The sequence below is a fragment of the Manacus vitellinus genome, unplaced genomic scaffold (genome assembly GCF_001715985.3).
Source record: "Manacus vitellinus isolate BGI_N305 unplaced genomic scaffold, ASM171598v3 scaffold_72_pilon, whole genome shotgun sequence".
Classification (NCBI taxonomy): domain Eukaryota; kingdom Metazoa; phylum Chordata; class Aves; order Passeriformes; family Pipridae; genus Manacus; species Manacus vitellinus.
In genome coordinates, this window is record NW_021940764.1 from 2238316 (window position 1) to 2259139 (window position 20824).

Sequence of the window (20824 nt, forward strand, 5' to 3'; positions counted from 1 at the left end):
GTTAAAACCTGGAGGGAACTCAGGGGTGGTTTCACCAAGCCGGGATGGACCTGAGCCAGCAGAGGCAGCGGGAACCTGTAGCTCTGAGGGCTTCACCTTAACCTCCCAAACCCATTCAGAGGGGGATCCATGAAGGAAAATAGGCAGTGGAGAGGTGGGAATAGCTTTGATAATGATGATGCAGGAGCAAATATTCTTGTTTGGCTCCTGAACACAACGTGGAAAGAGCCAAACGCCGGCTGGAGGTGGCCCAAAGTCTGAGCCCAGAGGCAGAGCCAGGTGCTTTGTGTGCAGTTTGCCTGCAACTCCCTGTACAAAAAAAGACAATCAAGGATTTTATGGAAGTGTTTACCGGACAAGGAGACAGCAGTGATATGATTTACCACGTCTGCCACTCTGCATTGCCCAAATAGCATCTGTGCTGAAGAGGCTCCCTGTCACCGAGAGCAAATAAAGGAGGGATTCCACTCCAGGGTAAAATCAGCTGCTGCCGAGCAGATCCCGGCCCAGATGGTCACACAGAGCAGGCAGAGGAGACCAGAGGGCTGTGAAATGGGGTCTGTCGGACGTGGGGAGGAGAAGAGTGTCCAGGGGGTCTCTTTTTTCCCAAAACGAGGGTGGGTGTGTGGGAAGGGAACAAGCACAGCACCCACGGGCTGCCCGGGCTCTGGGCACGGACATGGGCAAAGGATCCCATCTCAGGCCGGGTGAGACTCCCTGAGCCTCGGGAGGGGGTCTGAGGGAGGACACGGCTGGGGACTCATCCTGGCACCTGCTGAGGGGGTGCTGAGCTGGGGCCTGAGCCCACGGCCCGGGGGCTCCCCAGCACCACAGTCCTTGTGCGGAGAGAGACACTGCAGGGGCACACGTGTGCTCACACACACACGTGTGCTCACACACACACGTGCCACGGCCACACAGCTGTGCACACACGACACACACACGTCCACGTGCACACACTGGGGTGCTCGTGCCCGCTCACACATGTTCACACACACATGTTCACACACACATGTTCACACACACACGTCCACGTGCACACACTGGGGTGCTCGTGCCCTCTCACACATGTTCACACACACATGTTCACACACACACATCCCACATGCACACACTGGGGTGCTCGTGCCCTCTCACACATGTTCACACATGTGCACACACCCCAGCAGACATACACATGCACACGTGCACACGCATGCCCACGCTGGCAGGCTCGTGCATCTCACACACGGGCACACACATGCCCATGACCAGACACCTTGCACATGCCTGCACAAACACACACACACATGCACACACGCCCACGCTGGCAGGCTCATGCGTCTCACACACGTGCACACACATGCAGTGCACAGCCATAGCCACACATGCACCTGCTGGCACACACACACCTGTGCACACTAATGCACACACAAGCACACACACACATATGCACAGGCTGGCGTGCTCATGCTGTCTCACATGTGCACACACACACACGAGCACACATGCACACACATGAGCACATGTGCTCACATGCACACACTGCCATGCTCGTGCCCTCTCACACCTGTGTCCACACGCACACACATGTCCCTGCCCACACACCTGTGCACACTAGTGCACAAATGCACACACGTGCACGTGCTGGAATGCATGCATGTGCACACGCGTGTACATGTGTGTGCACTCTCACACACATGCACATGCACACCCACGTGCACATGCTGGCAGGCTCCTGCACACTCACACACATGCACACACATGTGCACACACACATGCACACCCATGCCCATGGACACACATGTATGCACACATGCACATGTACACCTGTACTTATGTACACACATACACACACACGTGCAAACACACATGTACACACACGTGTGCACACACATGCACATGTATGTGTGCACACACACACACTCAGGTGTACACACATGTACATATGTACATACACACATGTACACACACACATGCACACACAGGTACATATGTACTCACACATGGACATGTGTGTACACACACACATGTACACACACGTGCATATGTGCACACATGTACACACACATACACAGATACATACACACATACACACACACAGATACATATGTACACACATCTACACACACATATACACGCGTACATACACATGTACACACACACACACGTTCACATACACATGTATATACACATGAACACGCACGCACACACACACAGATACACACACACATATACATACACATGTACACACGCACACGTACACACACATACACACACAGAGATACACACACACGTACATACACGCACACATGTACATACACATGTACACACACAAACATGTTCACACACACACGTGCACACTCACACCCCCGCGGGACACACAGAGCCATGCCGGGGCACAGGGCCATGCTGGGGCACACACCCTGAGCAGCCCCGCGGTCCGGGGGTCCCTCCCGTGCCCACCCGGGGGGTCCGGGGGGCGCTGGGACCCAGCGGCGTCCCCGTTGCCATGGAAACCCGCCGGGCCCTCGGGGAAACGCGGAAACCGCCCCCGCTGCCGGGCTCGGGGGCCGCGGGAAGGAGCAGGAGGGGACGGAAGGAGGGATCGGTCGGGATCGGGGTGTCGGGGAGCGGGTCGGGGATCGGGTCGGGGATCGGGGTCGGGGAGCGGCCCAGGGACCCCCGGGGACCCCCAGCCCAGCCTGGCGCAGCCCGGGGCGCTCAGCCCTCCCGGCCCGCGGGGGCGCTGCCCGCGCCGGCCGCCCCCGTGCCGCTCTATCCGCCCCCCGCCAGTGTCGGCGCACAAGATGGCGGAGGAGAGCAGCGTCTGCAGCTTCTTGTTCAAGAAGCGGGGCCGGGCCGCGGGTAGGGGCCGGCGGAAACGGCCCAGCAGCGACCAGGAGCAGGGTGAGGGCTGGGGGCACCCCGGGGGCGCGGGAAGCCGGGCCGCGGAGGGTCGGTGCGCTTGTTGGAGGCGAGCAGGGCCTGGTGCCCGCCCAGCGTGCCCACACGGAGGGGCCGCCCCGCCCTCCTCAGCCGCTTGTGTCCGTGTGGTGGGCGGGAAGGACCCCTAGAGCTGTGCCAGGCAAGGAGTCAGGCTGGATCTCAGGAAAAGGTTCTTCCCCCAGAGGGTGGTTGGCACTGACCAGGCTCCCCAGGGCAGTGGGCACGGCCCCAAGGCTGCAGAGCTCTCGGAGGGTTTGGACAATGCTCTGAGGGACAGGGTGGGATTGCTGGGGTGTCCTGGGCAGGGCCGCGGGTTGGACTAGACGATCCTTGTGGGTCCCTCCCAGCTGAGGGTATTTATTCTGTGTGGCTCTGTGACCCTTCCCGGTGCCATGGGGGTGAAGGGCTCTGCCCGGGGGGAAGGTTCCTCCGGCCTCCCGCGGCTGTCCCCGGGGGGAGGCTGCCTCTGGCCTCGGCCTGCCCCGGCAGAGCGTCAGGCCGGGCTGTCCCCACAGAGAGCAGCGGGGAGGAGGGCAGCACGGTGGTGAGGAAGGAGCGGCGGCGGGAGACCCCCAACCCCATGATCCAGAAGGTAAGGGGAGCGCCCAGGGGGCACTCCAGGGCCTGCCAGGCTCCAGCCAGGGCCAGTGCTGGGCCCTTCCACCCCCAATCCTTGCCCTGCCGCCCCTCAGACCCGGAGGTGCACCAGGGAGAGGCCGGAGTACGCCCCGAGCAGCAGTGAGGACGAGGACCCTGCCAAGGACATCGGGGTCACCTACAAATCCACCAGGTCGGCGGTAAGGACGGGCAGCAGGGGGGCTGGGCTGTCACCTCGGTGGGACTGTGGATCCCACACTTGAGAGAGAGGATCTGTGAGTGTGGGAGCAGCCATTCCCTCTTGTTTATCTGTGGATGCACCCCCCTGTCTCAGCAGCCAAGCACCTTGTGCTGGGTTTATTCTGATAGTCCCTCCTTCCACTGGGGGCCATCAAAGGTTGGCCTGTCCCTTCCCACTGGACTTGCCCAACATTGCACAGAATTTTCAGGAGAGGGAGCACTTGGATCAGCTTTGCCCAACTGCTGGGTTTGTGTTTTCAGTGTGGGACCACCTTCCTTTCCCAAGGAATTCGAGGTGACTTAGAAGGTGCTCCTGTCTTTGTCCCTGTGATTCCTGATGGAGTAAAAGCTGCAGAGAGGTCATTGGTTTCTTGGGGTTGATGGGTGGCATGTCCTTGTAACAGCTGGGCTGGAGAGAAATCAGCTGTGAAGTTTGGGCACAGCTCAAATTGCTCTCCCCAATAGGTTTTACTCTTAGTTCCCTCTTGATCCAGTGACATTTTGCCCATCCTGGGCAGGATATCAGTAGGATTAGAAGAAGATATCCACATATGTTCCTCTTCAGAGCTGGTTCCTTACTGTGTGTTCTCTGTGTAAATGGGAGTAATTCCTGGCTGTCCTCAGGCAAAGCTCAGGGTCAGACTGAGGTCTCCTTGTCACATTAGAGACAAATATGAAAATAACCTTGTGCTGTGATTATTCACTGCTTTAAGCTGCTCCCAAAGGGCTCTTTGTTTGCCCATGGGAAGGCACAGGAGGAGCTTTGGTCTCCAGAAGCTTCTGGCACCCAAGTTGGATTTGTGTTTAATTGAGGCTGGCTGTAATTATTCTTCGGTTTCTGTGCAGCTGTTTGTGAAGATCTGATAAAGCCCAGGAAGAGGTGTCTGTTCGGTCCATTACAGAGGACTCTAAACCAGATCACTGTGTTAAAACTGAATTTTGGCCGCCCCTAGCTAGGTCAGAAGTTCAGATGTGACATCCCGTGTGTGGGCAGGAGGGTCCCGTGGTTGAAGTGTTGGACGTGGGAGACCTGAGTGCAGCTTCCAGCTGAGCTGGGACTGAGTGTGCAGGAGTAAAATAAGGCCAAGTGTTTCCTGACTGCAGCCTAAAATTTGGGAGCAGTGAGGAATCGGCCTCCAGCCCATGGGGGATTCTCCCTGGCAGTGCCAAGGGATGGCAGAAACTGATAGAAGGTAAATCAGGTGTGTCCAGTTCTTGCTCTTTGACAACCCTTCAGGTAGCCAGGGACCTCCCTGCCTTGTCCAGGTTTTCTCTCCACTCTTGTCACAAGTTTTCCTTGCTTTTCAGAAACCTGTTGGCCCAGAAGACATGGGAGCCACAGCAGTGTATGAACTGGACACGGAGAAGGAGAAGGACGCCCAGGCCATCTTCGAGCGCAGCCAGAAAATCCAGGAGGTGAGTCAGCCTTGCTCTGAGGAGCTGGTGCTCTGCAGCAGGAGTGCCTGTGCTTTACTCATCCCCTTCTGCACACCAGCAAGAGTTGGAGTCTCTACTTCCCTGGAAACTTGAAAAACCAAGAGTGCAACCCTTGCAAATAGGGGAATTCTGTGGCTTTGTTGGCATCTTGGTGTCAAGGAGGGCAGGGTAGGAAGGGAGGCTGGTATCAGAGTGGTGACAGCTAACCTGTCATGAAGCTTTCCTGATCCTAATCACCTCTTCTTGCTCTCCCAGGAGCTGAGAGGAAAGGAAGATGACAAAATTTACCGTGGCATTAACAACTACCAGAAGTACGTGAAGCCCAAGGACACGTCCATGGGAAACGCCTCTTCGGGAATGGTCAGGTGGGTTGGGATGAGCCTTGGGCAACTGGGACCATCCCAAAGGCACCTGTTTGGGGCTTGAACTTTGCTGTCACTGCCAGTTTCTGTTTGTCTGACAGGGCTGGTGCCTGGTTCTGGCCAGGCCCTGCTCCAGGGGTGCTGTGCAGGCACCCTGAGCCCTCTCCCCCCTTTCAGGAAAGGCCCCATCCGTGCTCCAGAGCACCTTCGGGCCACGGTGCGATGGGACTACCAGCCTGACATCTGCAAGGACTACAAAGAGACGGGGTTCTGTGGCTTTGGGGGTGAGTGGATCGTCCCTGCAGCTGAAACAGTGATGCACCAGGTCTGCAAAGGGATCCAGTGCAGCTCTGATCCCCTTTTGTGATGCTGAGACTGATTTACAGGCACTTCTGTGCAGGGCTGGGGTGTGATGCTGGTGCAGAGCTGTTCATGGAACGTTCTTGTCATTTGTGCTGGCCCTCCTGAAAGCCCAGGGCCTCTCATTAGGGATTATGGGAGTCCTGGGAGGGACCCTTGGGATGTCTCAGTGACCCACATTCCCACAGGTGTGGGCCCACTGAGGCCATGGGAGGGATGGGATTTCCTGTTCCTTATCCCACTTCCCACATGTATTAACTGCTGGCACTGTCCCTGTGGCACAGGGAGAATGATCCTCCCAGCCTGTCAACGCTGAGGGATCCTGTACCTGCTCCAGGAGTTTGGCACTGCCCTGGAGGGGGGAGCAACCAAATTTCACCTGCTGGGCAAAGCTCAGGAATGAACGTGCTGGTAACACTGTGCCCTCCCAGCCTGGCTGTTGATTCCTCTTTTCCTTGTGCTCCTCAGACAGCTGCAAGTTCCTGCACGACCGCTCGGACTACAAGCACGGCTGGCAGATCGAGCGGGAGCTGGACGAGGGACGCTACGGGGTCAACGGTACGGCCCCTCTGGGGGAGGAGGCCACCCCATCCTGCCTCTCATCATGGATTTCAGTCTAGTATTAATCCAAACCCTGGTGTGTGCAGTGTGAGACAGCAAAGGGCTCTTTATTCCAAAGCTGTGGAACTCCCTGCTGCAGGATAAGCTTAGAGCTGCTGCTTTTGGACCACCAGTGACTCCACTCCAGAGGGTGATTTCCCTTGTTGCTCTGTGACAGGAGAGCCCTGCTGTTGTGTGGGTCTGTGGAGCTGGAGAGATGGGACCATCTGTCCCACGGATGCCCAGGAGCTGTGACCCTTCCCTGGGCACATCAGCTTTTCTCACTCAGTGCCCATAGCTGTGGCCCAGGGTTCGTGAGCGTTGCTGTGCAGCTCAAGGGGAAGAGGGTGTTCTCTGTTCAGTTGGAGCCAGAGTTTTGGTGGCAGCTGGTTTGGAAGAAAGTCTAAAAAACATGAGGGGGCTGGAGGATGTTTCTCTTTATAGCAGTGAGTGGGTGAGGTAGAAAGGAATTTGCTCTTGTGAGATGAGCAACAGGCCCGCTGGCTCATTAGCCCTAATTATAGCCCAGGCCCACATGTGTTACTGACATCAGCAACACCCAGATGCCAGAGCTCCGTTGTTTCCAGCACAGATTCAATCCCACCTGCTGTGCTCTCCTCATATTTAATATTTCATGCCCCACACATGGGCTGGGCTGGCTGCTCTTGCTCTGGTCTGGTTCACTCTCTCTTCTGCAGACGAGGAGAACTACGAGGTGAGCAGTGATGAGGAGGACATGCCTTTCAAATGCTTCATCTGCAGAAGTTCCTTCAAGAACCCCGTGGTCACCAAGTGAGTGGTGGTTTGGCATGAGGAGCTATGTGTCTGCTGTGGATTCAGCTCATGAGTCGTTCACTGTTGAGACAAACACTGCCCACAGGCTGTGGGTGGAACCTGCCTGTTGTCTGCCATGGCTTTCTGGTGGGTGGGGAAGTCCTCTGAGAACCAGGGAGCCTCATAGCTGCATCTGGAGCATCCCCTTGGAAGGGATCTCAAGCCCTTGTTCAGGCACTTCTTAGATTTTCACAGATGCTGACTCATTACATAACTTTTCCCCTCAACCTTGGGATTTTGTCACGCCTTCATTCCTCCTGGAATGGCACACTGCACTGCCTGAGCAGAGAAATGGGAGAATGGGGAAGCCAGGAGCTTGGTGAGGAGGAGGAGGCTGAGGGCAGCCCTCTCCCACACTGCTGGCTGTCCTGGTACCTGTGTCAGAAGAGGTCACTGGTGGCTCTGTGCTGTCACTGCATCAGTGAAGCAGTGCCAAAGCACCTTCACTGGGACAGGGATGCAGGGGAAGCTCTGCCTGCAGCTCACTTTTGCTTCCCCTGGGGACCAGCAGTGTAATTTTTGCCTGCAGGCCACAGTGGTTGTGTTTGGTGACTTCAGTGAGCCCTGTGTCTCCCTGCAGGTGTAGGCACTACTTCTGTGAGAGCTGTGCCCTCCAGCACTATCGCAAATCCCAGCGCTGCTACGTCTGTGACAAGCAAACCAACGGGGTCTTCAACCCAGCAAAAGGTAACACACCCCTGGGGAGAGACCTTCCAGAGCAGCAAAGGCACCAGCTCCTGATGGGTCTTCTTGGTGCTGGGCCTGGCCCTGGAGCTGAGAGCTCTTGGCTGCCAGCAGAGCTTTATTAGTGCCAGGAGATATTAAATCATGGCCTGGGAGGCTCAGTGGGTGCAAAATGAGGGTCTGTGCTTGCCCTTGGTGTGGAAATCCAGGGAGTGAGTTCTGGAGAGGGAAGGGGGATATGCCAGGGGAGCAGCTTGTCCCATCAGTAAGGCAGTGATGGAGTGACTGTCCAGCTCGTGCCTGGACTCAGCCAACACTGATACCCTCTGAGCTGAGCCTCTGCAGGCAAAGGATCTTCAGTAGCTGCCCTGGTTCTGGGTGTTCACAGGACCTGGCTTTGGTGTGGGACAGCCCCTGCACCTGTCACCTCATCCTGCCTGTTCCTGTTTTTCAGAGCTCATGGCAAAACTGGAAAAACACAAAGGGGAGGAAGAGGAGGAGCAGCAGTCAGACCACGGCGAGGACCCGCAGTAGCAGAGCACCCTGTTTTGTATATAACTGAATAAAGCTTTTGTAGGATAAAAAAAAAAACAACCTCACAGCTGGAACCAGGGGTTGTGTTTCCAACCAGCAGCTACTGGAACAGTGTCCAGCTGTGCTGGACTCCTGGTTTGCTGCTCTGGCAGAACAGGTAAGGTCAGGCTCCGAGCTGTGGCTGAGTAGAGCTGTTTGCTACCCCCAGGACCCCAATGCACCCGGGGAAGGAGATGCTGAAAGCTGAATGTTCAGTTCTTAACTCACTGCTTCTGGCCAAGGGGCTGCTGTTCACTCCTAATTCTGCACTGATCCTGCTGCTGTGTAAGCATAAAACTATCCAAGTTAATTTAAGTCCATAAGCTCTGAGCATGGAGCAAGCTGCAAACAGGGACAGGGATGAGAAATGAGCTGGCATCAAGTTCATCCTTCACCCTAAAAATGCTAACTCAGGGGAAAGCAGGCTGGAGCACTGCAGGTATTGGGGATTTATGCCCTCCTGTCTTGGTTACTAGAACTTGTGAGGGATGGAACTTCAGTGGGCAGCACACCTCCTGAATCTGCCCTGTTTGTGAGAAAACCCAGCCCCCAACCATCATTCACTGAGCCCCAAAGGTTTCATGACAAGTGGTACAGTGCTTTTTCTTGCTTTAAGTACCAGGGATTCAGCCCTGATAAGGATTTTTGCAAACTGCAGACTTCATAGCAAACCAAGAAATTAAGATCCACTTACTCTAATAAGATTAAATCAGGAGACAAACCTGATCTTGGGCCTGACCTTACAAACAGCCCTGTGCTGGGAGAAGGGTTTCACTGAAAGTTTCAGAAAAGAGCAAGTGCAGGTGTTTGCAGCTTCTTGATTTCACTGAAATATGTCTTTGAAACATGAAGGCAGCTGCAATGAACCGGTGACCTGTATGGAGATAAGAGCAAGTATGCACAGCCAGCCTGTGTCACCCTCTGATTCACTCCCATCAGCCTGCAGAAACAGCAGACTTAAAAAACAACTTCAGAAATATTTTATTTGTTTTGGCAAAAAACTAGAGTAACAAACTTTATCTGGGTTCAAGTACAGTTTATAAACACAAGAAGGACCCGTTGCCAGCACCACTACTCCCATCAACTGCACCCACACAAAGATCTCAGTGCTCCAATAAAGAGTAGACGACCTCCAGCACCAGTGGTCCTTGGAAAAGTCAAACGAAAAGCCTTGAATACACCTCCAAAAAAACCCCAAACACCGTGGAATGGGGGAGAGCTGCCACAGCAGCAGGGCAGGGTCACACAGCCGTGAATCACAGGGAGCCACGTGAGCAGCTTTTACCTGTCAGTCAGTCAGGGAAGGCAGAAGAGCAATGGTGATGGAGGGGTGAAGTTCAGTTCTGTGCAGGAGTCATCAGCAAGAGGATTTAGCAGGAAAATCAACTTACTGTTCCTCTCTGCCAGGGTAAGTCACTAAGAACAAGCTGGTAAGAGTGCTGTGTGCTGTGAAACCAGCCCAGATAGCATGAGGTTCAACTGGATGGGGATAAAAAAGCTGGTTTGTGGTACAGGCATCCACTGCTCTGGTGACAGAGGCAGCTGGGAGGGGAGGCTGGAAGGTCCTGTCTGACCTGGAGTTCAGAGTGCTCAGCATCGAGGGAGGAGTCTTCAAAAGCCTCTCCAGAACTGGCAGAATCCAGTGCTGCAGAGGAATGCCCAGTGCAGCAAGAGTGCCTGGAATGGCACCAGGTTGTCTTTGATCTCCTATTTTCCATCACAAAGCAGTAACTAAGAACATAATCCCTTTTGTCCCCATCAAATCTTGCCCTGTGACAACGCTGTAACAGGAATCTGACTAGTTCTGAGAGAATGCCCAAAACTAGGAGCTGCCCACCTCCCCTCAATTCTAAGGCACCCTTAAAAGAGAAAGAACCACAGAGGGTAGGGACATGCAGCCTCAACTGTGACAGGAGGAAGCCAGTGATTTTTAGAAACACATAAATAGAGACCATAACTACACAAACTCACTCAAGCCCCTCAAGTGATCTACCAGTGCTCAGCCACAAGGGTGGGGGCTCTGGGCACTGCACAGTTCCTTGGGTTGATCCTTTCCCAGCTCAGGCCTGTCCATGTTTCCAGGCTACTTCTTAAGTAAACAGGCAGTAGAAGTTCCTTCCCAAGGACCTGTAAACTCTTCTGTGTGTAACATTCATCAGCTTTTATGAGCAGGACCAATAAATACAATGTCCAGAGAGCTCCTCCAGAACTCGGCGTAGTCCCTGCTTTTCTAGAATTCCCAGTCATCCACATCCAGCTGCTCCAGATTTGACACCAGCCCAAAAATGCCGCTGGGATCCTGGGGCTGTGTCCCTTCCAAGTTGGTGATGGGGGTGACGGGGCGCAGGAGCTCCGGGAGCGCTTCGGACGCGCGGCGCTTGATCTGCACAGAGCGGAGAGAACTCGGGTGCTGCTCCACCCCTGGGCAGCAACACCCGGCAGGAAACCCACAGATCACTTGTTTGGGCTTGTGAAGGACCAGGTTAGAACTGCCTCGCCCCAGAACTCAACAGCCTGTGGGTGAAGAGCTGCTGTGACACGTGGGACAGGCAGATTTACAAGCCCTGTTGGATAAGAGATGCACGCCCAGGAGGATGAGAGGATCAGCACTGCACTGCAGCCACCAAACTGACTCAGCCCTTCAGAGCACAGAGAATTCAGCGACTCAACAGGTTCAGGGACACAGCAAGACAACTACAGCAAAGCCACTGTGCTTTACCTGCAGATAAATTAGTTCCTTACCTGCTTGAAAAAGGGGTGACTGAGCAGAGCGCCTGCGCTTGGCCTGTGGAAGGGAGGGAGAATCAAGTAAGCACACAAGAAAACATGTCAGCCTTTGAAGTCAGGTAGCAGAAGAAAGAAAAGACCAGTTCTTCCTGCCTCTCCCATTTCTCATTTATTGGGTATCTCTCTTTTGTCACCAGTAGCACAGTCATTAAGTATTTAATATCACATATTTTATGTGAGGTGAGTTCCACCTTCTTTCTAACCTTCCAGTTACCTACTTGCTCCCCCCAACATCTGGCCAAGATCAGCTTCCAAGCACTGGGACATGCCAGAGAAGTCTGTCGTGGCTATAGATGACCCTGCCCTCACCACAGAGGAAAATGCAGCTCTTGATCCTTTCCCATCATAATTCTCTGCTGGTTGAAGAGCAGAGTGACGGGAACTGGTAAAAGTGGTCTTACAGGGGCCAGAAATTCAAGCTGTTCAGTTCGTTTTCTTGATGTGCAGCACCATTTACTCCCCAAAGAAGGGTGTCAAGGAATCCTTCAGGCTCTCTCATAGAAAGTGCTCTGTTTTACACACTTGGACTGCTCTCCTCAGTGGATGGAGCACATCCTCCCTCCACCACACTTCGGGAAACAAAACTTTGAACTTTGCTGACTCCCACAGCTTAACCAGGTGTGAAGAGCAGCTTTCACCTGGCTTTACCTGAAGTCAGGGTTCCTCTGGAGGCACTGCTCCACGAAGTTATGGAAGTAGGTGGAGAAGGTGCGGAGATAGGGGTGCAGGGCTGGCTCTCCGTTGGCCGCCCGCACGTTGCTGACGGCCGTGCTCTCACCCATCCCATAATTAGCACTGGAACGGGACGTCTTCATGGTCAGCTCGTCAGCAGGAATCGTGGTGGTGTCCAGCAGGCAGGGAACGGTTCCATTCAGCTTCTCCAAGAGCATCTGGAAGAGCAGGGCACAGGCAACATGACAGACAGCAAGCAAGACAGTTGAGACTTCCCACTCCCACAGGCACAGCAACCTTCTGCCCTCACATCCCAGCACAGCAAAGCACTTCCATGTGCCAGGATAAAGGCTGAGAAAGGAGCAGCTTCCAAGCCTCACCTGAGTGGAAGGCATGTCTTTAAACGGGACGTGTCCGTTGGCCAGCTCACAGGCCGTTATCCCCACGCTGTAAATGTCAGACTTTGCATCGTAACCCTGCAGGTTCTACATGAAAGGGAAAAGAAAAATCAGCCCTGGGGACTTAGATGTGATGAATTGGGCAATAGCCATGATTAGAGCAGGAACAGCACAACCCACAGACAGACTGGTTTATTGTGGTGGGGTGTTTTGGTCTGTTAAAACACACAGTTAAGGGCAACACTTGTGCAACTGCAGTCAGCCAGCTAGTAAGGTTGGCATCTGCCTTGGGGTAACTGGCACCTGATGTGACCCTTTCCTAATGAGACAATCTGTAGAGGTACCTACAGTTAAACTATTTAATCAAATAGATAACTTTGTCAGAGTTTCCCTGCACCCACCCCAAATCTGTTCCCTCTAGTCTCTACCCTTCCTTTTCCTTGCATTTAAACACCTTCTTTCTGTTCAGCAATTTCCCCTTCCAACAGGAATACAAGTTTCCCCTTGCCAGGGGGTCACTGTTTGAGGTAAAAAGGACAGAAAAAAAGGACAGAGCTCATCACAACAAAAAGTGACTCTGTGGGTTTTGTCATGTCTCCCCTCCCTACACCCCCTGAAGGTGCCCTGACAACTCAGAATATTACACAGAGATGCCACAGATCACTAAACACAAGCAGGTTTTTTAAACACACCTGCTGCAAGACCTCAGGACTGAGCCAAGGCAGCACTTTGATGCTGTATTTGGGGAAGTCATGAACAACTTTGAGTCGCTGCCCGTGGTTGATCATACTCAGGTTACTCCTCAGGCCAGAGAGGTACACCTTCCCATCCACAGAGATCAGGATATGGCTGGCTTTGACACTCCTGGGAAAAGAAGGGAAAAACAGTCAGGTTCCCTGCCTTTACTTCACTGGACAGCTCAGTGCACAGGACAACACCTGATCAGCCTCCTACCAGGACACTGAGACTCCTAAACAACCATCCTGGGACCACTTCTACAAACATTAACAGGACTCTCTTCACCCCCTTTGCATGTTCCCAAAGAATGTTTCTGTGGCAAGGAGAAATGCAGGGCTAAAGCTTATGGGCTGTGATTTCAGATACAGTGGTCTTTGGGATAAATTTGTTCCACAGTGACACTTTCCTGCAGCTTAGTAAGGTCAGTGATATCATCTCCCATGAGCATCAAACTGATTTGCTCCAACAGCAAATACAAAACTTAATGTGTTCAGTGTCTCCTGAATCATCCCCTCTGCTCTACTCTGAGCAGCATTTCCAAGAGCTTCCAAAAGAAGGAAAATGGATCAATTTATTTTTTTAATACCTATGTACATAGCCCATGTGGTGGATGTAGTCAAGTGCTTTCAATACACCTTGGAGGATGTATGCAATGGCCAGTTCACTCATCCCATCCATAAAATGGGTACAGATTAAATCTTTTGCAGAGCCTAAAAAGAAACAAAACACCACCTGTCAGAACAAAAGCCCCAAGGATACTTCACCTCTTCCACTTCATTTCATTTCACACAATATGATGGTCAGACAAAGGTATCCCCTCTGCACCTACCATAGGCCATGAAAGATGTCACAACCCACAGCTCATTGTCAGCTATGAAGGTCGCTTTGTATGGCACGATGTTCGGGTGGTTGAAGAGCTTGGAAACATGAAGTTCCCCCTGAAATAAAAAAAAAAAAGATGTTTTGATTAGGTTTAGTAAATGCAGAAAGATGGCTGCAGTGTTGCTAAGCACAGCTCTAGCTGTCTCTGTCCTCTCCTCAGCTGGCATGGTGGGTTGGTGTTACCTGCAGGAACGTGACCATCTCGTTTGTGCAGGCCTCCAGGTTCACTCTTCTGACTGTCACATACTCTCCTGTGGGTTTATACCTGGCCAGGTTCACAACCATCAGGTCTTCAAAGCCTCTGCCTGAAAGAAAAGGCATTAAAGCTTCAGCAACACCTCTGGAAGCACAGCCCTCTGGAGGAGTCCTCCAGCCCTTGACCCTTCGATCATCTTTACACTCGTTTACTGAAACTATTTTTGGCCTTGTGAAAAAGAGTAATCATTCCATCAGATACCACTTTCCTTGGCAGGCATCCCATTGAGAGGGATCCTCCTAGCCAGTAATATTATCCTGTCCTTCAAATTCAAGACTGAGGTAGAAATAAAGTGATTAAGAGCCCCAAGGACAGGTTTCAGGCTGCTTCTGCTGACTGTACTGCACCCCCAGTATCATTAACCCACCTCCCAGCTGAAAACCTTCAGGACTGGCATCTCATTTTTTATTCAAGTGAGTTTAAAATCAAAGATGACAGACACCTAATGTCAAAAATAAGCAATCAATCAAGAAAAGGCCAACAATCTGTCCAAGCTGTTTTCTCTGCAAAGCAGCCCCTGATCCTCCAGCCCTCCAGAATTACCTATGATGGTGAGCAACTCATAGCAGCTGCTGTCTGGAAGGAAGTTGCTCATGGTGTCCCTTTTAGGGGAAGAGGCTATCGACTCGGAGCTCGCCTCATTTGTCTGGGGGAAAAAAGGAAGTCAGGTCAAAAGAAACAAAGATCACCTGCTGGAAAAATCACCTCATATCATCACACACCTCAAAATAATGGCAGTACTGAATACAGAAGAGGATTTAATTGCTGTTATAATACTCTTAAATAGTCATTTATCAACTGAAATTCAGGAGATGCCTCATTTCAGAAGATCCAGAGATCTGTGTTACCAAACGAGTAACAGGTAGGTTGTTAATCACTGTATGCTAGAATTTATTCAGGAATATTTGGATAAAGCCAATTATTATTTCCCAGGAGAGCCTGAGCACTGCTTTAAGGAAACTGCCTTTCTCCCATGAATTACAAACTCCTGTGCCACCATCCTGTTGCCTGAGCAAGAGCCAAAGGGAAGTTTGTTCCCAGCACTTCCCTTTGCTGTGGCAGTTCCTGGTGGGTGCTGGGGCTCCTGCTTTTCCCCTGCTCACCTGGGATAAGCCCAGCACAGCTGAAGCTGCTTAGCTGAATGGCACAAGGGATGAAGAAAATCAGACACATGTGAAAAGAGAAGCTCCAAATGAAGGCAAAAACTGCAAAGCATTAGTGCTTATAGAAAAAAAAAAAAGGAGGGAAAAAAGGGATAAAAAAGCCCCACCACTACATGGGGAAGCAGCATTCCCAAGCCTGTCAGCTTTCCCTCACTCCATCTGACATAAAGCTTTCTGCCTTATTTTCATACACAGAAATCTTCCCAAGCAGGATTTTGCAGATGATAAACTTCAACATTCTTACAAAGTTCCTTTATGCCTTCCAACTCCCTCAAATTCCAAAGTCACCAGGAACGCATCCAAATGGGGATCAGAATTTATTTGGTGTCTAAAATCCTCTTTAGTTATCTCGAATTTCCAGCACATTAACTCCTCCTGACATTTGGAACGTCAGCTCAATTTTTCCACCTCATTCTTCACCAACAGCAAATGCCCTTTATCAGTCCTTCTCTCATGGTACATGAAGCAGGAGAGGTTTGTGCCTTTTCCTAGTGCCACAGCAAACTCCCTTTTTTTATTTCCATCACTGAAAGATGGAAACAACACAGTGACAGCTGAAAAACAAGGAACTTCCTGTTCTACCCTCAGCACAGGGTGAATGCAAAGAGCACAGACAGGACTTTGCTGAAAATTACCTCTGGGTCCCCAAGTGTACTTTGGGAGTAAACTAAAGAGTCACACTTCCCAAGTTCCACCTTTTCAATTGGCTATGAACAGCACACTGCCTACCTTTAAAATATTTTTCCAATAAGGGAAAAGGCAAAAATTAAGATTTGTGACCAGTGCTAGGGTATAATTTCAGCTCAAACAACTCAGTCGTGTCTCAGGACCAGCACTCTCAAATCCTTTCTCCTGGTCCTAAGACTGCAGTGCTGTTCCTTGGCTCAGAACAGGCAGCAACTTCCCACTCAGGATTTCAAACTTCTGCTAAAGAGGCCTGTCAGTTCTGATCCCAACTGTGTCATTCAGGACTTCTTGCAACAATTTCACACAGTCCTGCCAACAGCCAGATTGCCAGGAGAGACACACAGGCAGATGGAAACCTCTGAAGCAGGAAGGCACCACCAAGGAGATGGGAGCAGGAGGCTGGGAAGCAGTTATGGAGCAGTGACAGCTGGTGAGACACTGAGCAATATGTGAGTGGTTTGCTTGATTAAAGTCCACTCCAGACAGAGCACGAGCCAACAAAACAGATGCAAAGAATTAAATAAATTTAATCTTATTAATGGTGTAGGCTGTACAGTAATGGAAAGATGCTGTAAATTCTCTTTTTAGGTCTTCCAGTAGGAGGTCTTCACTCACCTCTCCTCATGTTAGCAGTGACCAATAACAGAGTTAATGCAAAAGGAGCTCTACCAGGAACTTATCAACATCATACAAGAGTTCAAAAAAAAGAAAGTTAAACTGAAATGTCACTTATGAGATACTGCAAAAAGCTCCTCAGTGGTTTCACACGGGATAACTTTTGGTGTATGGTCAAAGGCAGCTTTATGGCCTGGCATTCACTCAGAGCTGGCTTAACAGCTCCTGGAGCTGATTTAATTTGAGATAGATTTAAAGGAAATTAGCCTTTGAAGGGCAACTACTGGTATAAATGCCACAGCACAATCAGTTATGTGATGCTTGCAAGGATCTGCATTTGCCAAATGACATTCCTCTGAGTTAGGAAGAGGGAATATCAGTTTTGTTCTGCTGCCTTCCTCTCCACCTCCTCATTCCCTCACTCACTTGCAGCACAAGCAACAAAAATTTTCCTCCCACCCCTCTCCCCGAATTATTTACTTTTTTCTACAGCCTTGCTGGAAAAAAAAGGCTTTTATTTAGATATAAAATTCAAAATGAGAATCAGCAAAAGTGTCCAAACCCCAAGTGAATACTTAAACAAAACCAAAACAGATGCTAATCTCAACTTGCTTCCAGCCCAGTATATGTGTAACACTCAGCCTTTCAAAAAGGTGTGAATGGACTCAATTTTATACAAAGCATTCCAAATACACCTCCTATTTTCAGCTTTGTTTGTGACAGTAAATTACAGACACTGGCACAAAAATCAATTATAAGAAGCTTGAACTGACACAGTTATAGTCAAATCACACTTAATTCATGTTTGTAATTAACTTAAACTAGAGCAACACCTGCACACAGAGATGTTTCAGTGTGTTGTGGGGTGGTGGGGAATCATTTTGACAAAAATACTGTCTTGTAAGTTGTGCTATTTTATGTGCTCATTATGAACCAGAGAGTGATCAGGTCCTGGAGAACAAACACCACCAAGGTGAAGCTTTCAACTGCCACATTTTGGCTGTACAGTTTTGAACACCCCATGGCTGGGAGTGATTTTACTTTTTAGGAGGCAAATCAGGCATGGAATTGGCTCTGAAAATGACCACCAAACTAACCTCTTCCTTCATTCTCTGAACAATCAGCTCTAAATCACCTCAAAAAGAGACCCTCAAGAGGCTGGGGGGAGAGGGGATGACGACACCAATACAAATCCAAGAGCCTTGAGTTTAAATTTTTGGCTGATTCACATAAGAGTTTGAAAACCACACACCAAAATCTCCACTCCAGGGTGAAACCTGTTTCCACACTCGTAGAGCTAAATACAGAGATGAGATATATAACTAAGATAAAAAGAAAAAAATCAAACTTCCACAAGGAATAATCTCCATGCAATGAACCACAGCACCACAGCCTGCACGAGTCACTTACTTTTCTCCGAGAGTCACCCGGAGGCTGCTCTGGAGTAAAGAAATTAATTGTTCACCATGTTGTGTTCAACAGACACCCATTCAAATATAGTTGGAAAACTGAGCAAACAACCCTACATGACACTTTCTGATACCACATACACACAGTTCTTTGTTATTATTTAATTTATGTAAAATTTCAACACACATATGGGAATTAAAGAGATTCAAATAGTGCTACTGTTCATATATTTGACAGAAATGTAAGGTGACAATTTTTTTAATTATAGCCCTAAATATCCCTCTGCCATGTCCCTGCTCATGGCAGGGGGGTGGACTACATGATCTTCAAAGGTCTCTTCCAACCTAAACTCTTTATGATTCTAAACACATTCAGAGATGACACTTAAATACAGAAGAAACTATTGAAAATTATTCAAAGCAATAAAAATTCTTCCATTCCACCTGAAAGCTCAAGGTCTAGACATATTTCCCATGATATTTTCCATGTCATTGATCAGGAATTCTGCATCCTAGTGGGCAATTTTGGGTTTTATGCACAAGGCAGAGCACAAACCCATCAGGTCTCTGCAGGCACACTGGGGAGCCATCAGCAGTTTCAAAATCCACTTTTACTCAGAAAAATAACTTTACCAAACCCCAAATCCACCTTTTGCATAAGGAAAAAAGTGGTTATGTTGAGAAACACAGATAAAAATAGCACAGTAATTCAACATGGAACTGATTTCCAAAGGACACTTCCACATTAAATTTCTGTGCTTAGCCAGCCTGAATAACCAGACCTGGTGCTACAACCAGATTCAATCACCTCTTTTAGTGTTAAGATACGTCTTTACTACCAAATTAACAGACCTTGCAGCTAAAATAAAACATTTCTAACAATGTCAAGTTAGGAGAGTAGAGAACTTACCTCCAAACAGCTCGAACTCCCTTAAACCCTCAACAATGAACTTCTCAGACACCCACCGCTGAAAGAGAGAAAAATCCTCCACATAATCAGTTATTCCATCTGGAGACAAGTTTCTTTTCCCCCTTCCCCACAAAAACCCACGAGAGAATCATGTAACTTCAACAATTATGGAACTGATTTGCTGCATCATCAGTTGTATCCTTACTCTGGAAAAGGACATTCCCTTTTTGTGACACCCCAGAGGTGCTGCTGTTATTCCCAACCAACATGCACTAAAATTAACATCATTTTAATAATTCAAACAAGTTTTGATACATGCACATAGAGCAAAAATTACCAACATGCAACAACTCCCTTTTACAGGCAAATTAATTGGGGTTTAGGGTGTAATAGGTGTTAAAAAACAAAAAAAAAAAGCTTTCACTATTTACAATGAGGTGATATCTTAGAGAATTTAAGTATTTTGGTTATATGTCTATTGATTAGAACATAAAGATTCTAAAGCTGTTGTCCTCTTCCAGAACTCATGTTTGAAATTTCACAGCATTTGGTTCTACCACTATCCAACACTGTAATTCAAAGAAAGAAAAATATCTACACACATAATAAAAAACAGAATATGCAATTTTAAGCTAGCAGAGTATTGATCATGAAGTTAGTATTAAACAGTAAATCACAAACATTCCCAGGGTAGAATTTGTCTACTTGGCAAAATAATTTAAAAAACAGCTCATGTTATTTAGCACAAGGGAAGCCAGTCCTAGAAAGCACCAACGAGTGTTTAGGTTATAGTAGCTCAAAACTTGTCTATAACAGTGCCATTTTAAGGCATTAAAAGTGGTTGTGTTGCAGGAAACCTCCTCACTTAAAAAAGCAGACTCAAACACAGCTGCTGAGTTTAGCTTTGCAGGCGAAGGGAAGGGAAAAACAGGGAAAAACAAACAAAAACAGGTGACACAGGTGAGGTGGCGACTTCCTAAAGAAAAGCTGAAAATAAACAGCATTATGGCCCTTTTTCTTCATTACAAGGCCCACTGCACACCAAGGAGATACGTGTGCAGCAATAAATCCTTTACAGTGTTTTTTAACCAGCGCTGGTCGCACACCCATCCCCGCCCTATAATTAACCCCGTAATTAAGTTTCCCTGCGCTTTCACGGTGCTCTCCAGGCCCGGCCCCCTCTGCACAAAGCGCGAGGCTCGTCAGTACCGGCTCGAGGGAAGCTGGAAGGTCTTCAACACTCACCCTAATGCGCTCGGGTTTACTTACAAGGAAAGACATGGATCCGCCGCTGTGGGACCGCGCGCAGCAGAAAGGGCGGGACACCTGCGGGACACACAGCGGAGTGTCAGAGTGTCACCCCCGCACCGGGCAGCGCTCACACCCCCGGCCCCTCACGGCCCCGCAGCCCCCGTAACCACCGCCCGGAGCCCTCACAAAGCACCGACACCCCTGAATCCCCCAAGGCCCCTCGCCCGCCCTGCCCAGCAGCCCCAGCCCGGGAGGGCCTCAGGGGAGCGGTAACCCCGGTAACCACCGCCCGGTGCCCTCACAAAGCACCGACACCCCCGAACACTTCCCCTGGGCCCCTCACCCGGCCCCAGGTGAGCGTTAACCCCGGTAAGCACCGTCAGGAGCTCTCACAAAGCACCGATACCCCGAACACCCCCCGGGGCCCCTCACCCGCGGCCC

General features: G+C 50.2%; 2 protein-coding genes across 5 annotated transcripts; one reads left to right on the plus strand and one right to left on the minus strand.

Annotated features, from left to right (window-relative positions):
* Positions 1-2781: 2781 nt before the first annotated feature.
* On the plus strand, positions 2782-8633 carry LOC103757356 (E3 ubiquitin-protein ligase RNF113A). The gene is made up of 10 exons (XM_029964504.1): positions 2782-2889; positions 3444-3520; positions 3621-3725; positions 5074-5181; positions 5458-5567; positions 5742-5848; positions 6393-6482; positions 7223-7316; positions 7939-8045; positions 8497-8633. Exons 1-10 carry the CDS (start codon positions 2790-2792, stop codon positions 8574-8576), a joined length of 978 nt encoding a protein of 325 aa, XP_029820364.1. The 5' UTR covers positions 2782-2789; the 3' UTR covers positions 8577-8633.
* Positions 8634-9572: 939 nt separating this feature from the next.
* On the minus strand, positions 9573-20661 carry STRADA (STE20 related adaptor alpha). Of its 4 annotated transcripts, none has more exons than XM_018084607.1 (13): positions 20608-20661; positions 20402-20458; positions 19133-19190; positions 18224-18252; positions 14892-14994; positions 14276-14397; positions 14040-14148; positions 13797-13920; positions 13165-13336; positions 12455-12559; positions 12051-12292; positions 11358-11400; positions 9573-10998 (listed from the first exon to the last, which is right to left on the minus strand). In XM_018084607.1, the coding sequence occupies exons 2-13, from the start codon at positions 20411-20413 to the stop codon at positions 10846-10848; spliced, it is 1272 nt and encodes a 423-aa protein (XP_017940096.1). In that variant the 5' UTR covers positions 20414-20458; positions 20608-20661; the 3' UTR covers positions 9573-10845. The 4 variants fall into 4 exon arrangements, with proteins under 4 accessions (XP_017940096.1, XP_017940095.1, XP_017940097.1 ...); XM_018084606.1 differs by having other exon boundaries at positions 20378-20458; positions 20608-20625; XM_018084608.1 differs by lacking the exons at positions 18224-18252; positions 20608-20661.
* Between the last annotated feature and the right edge of the window lie 163 nt (positions 20662-20824).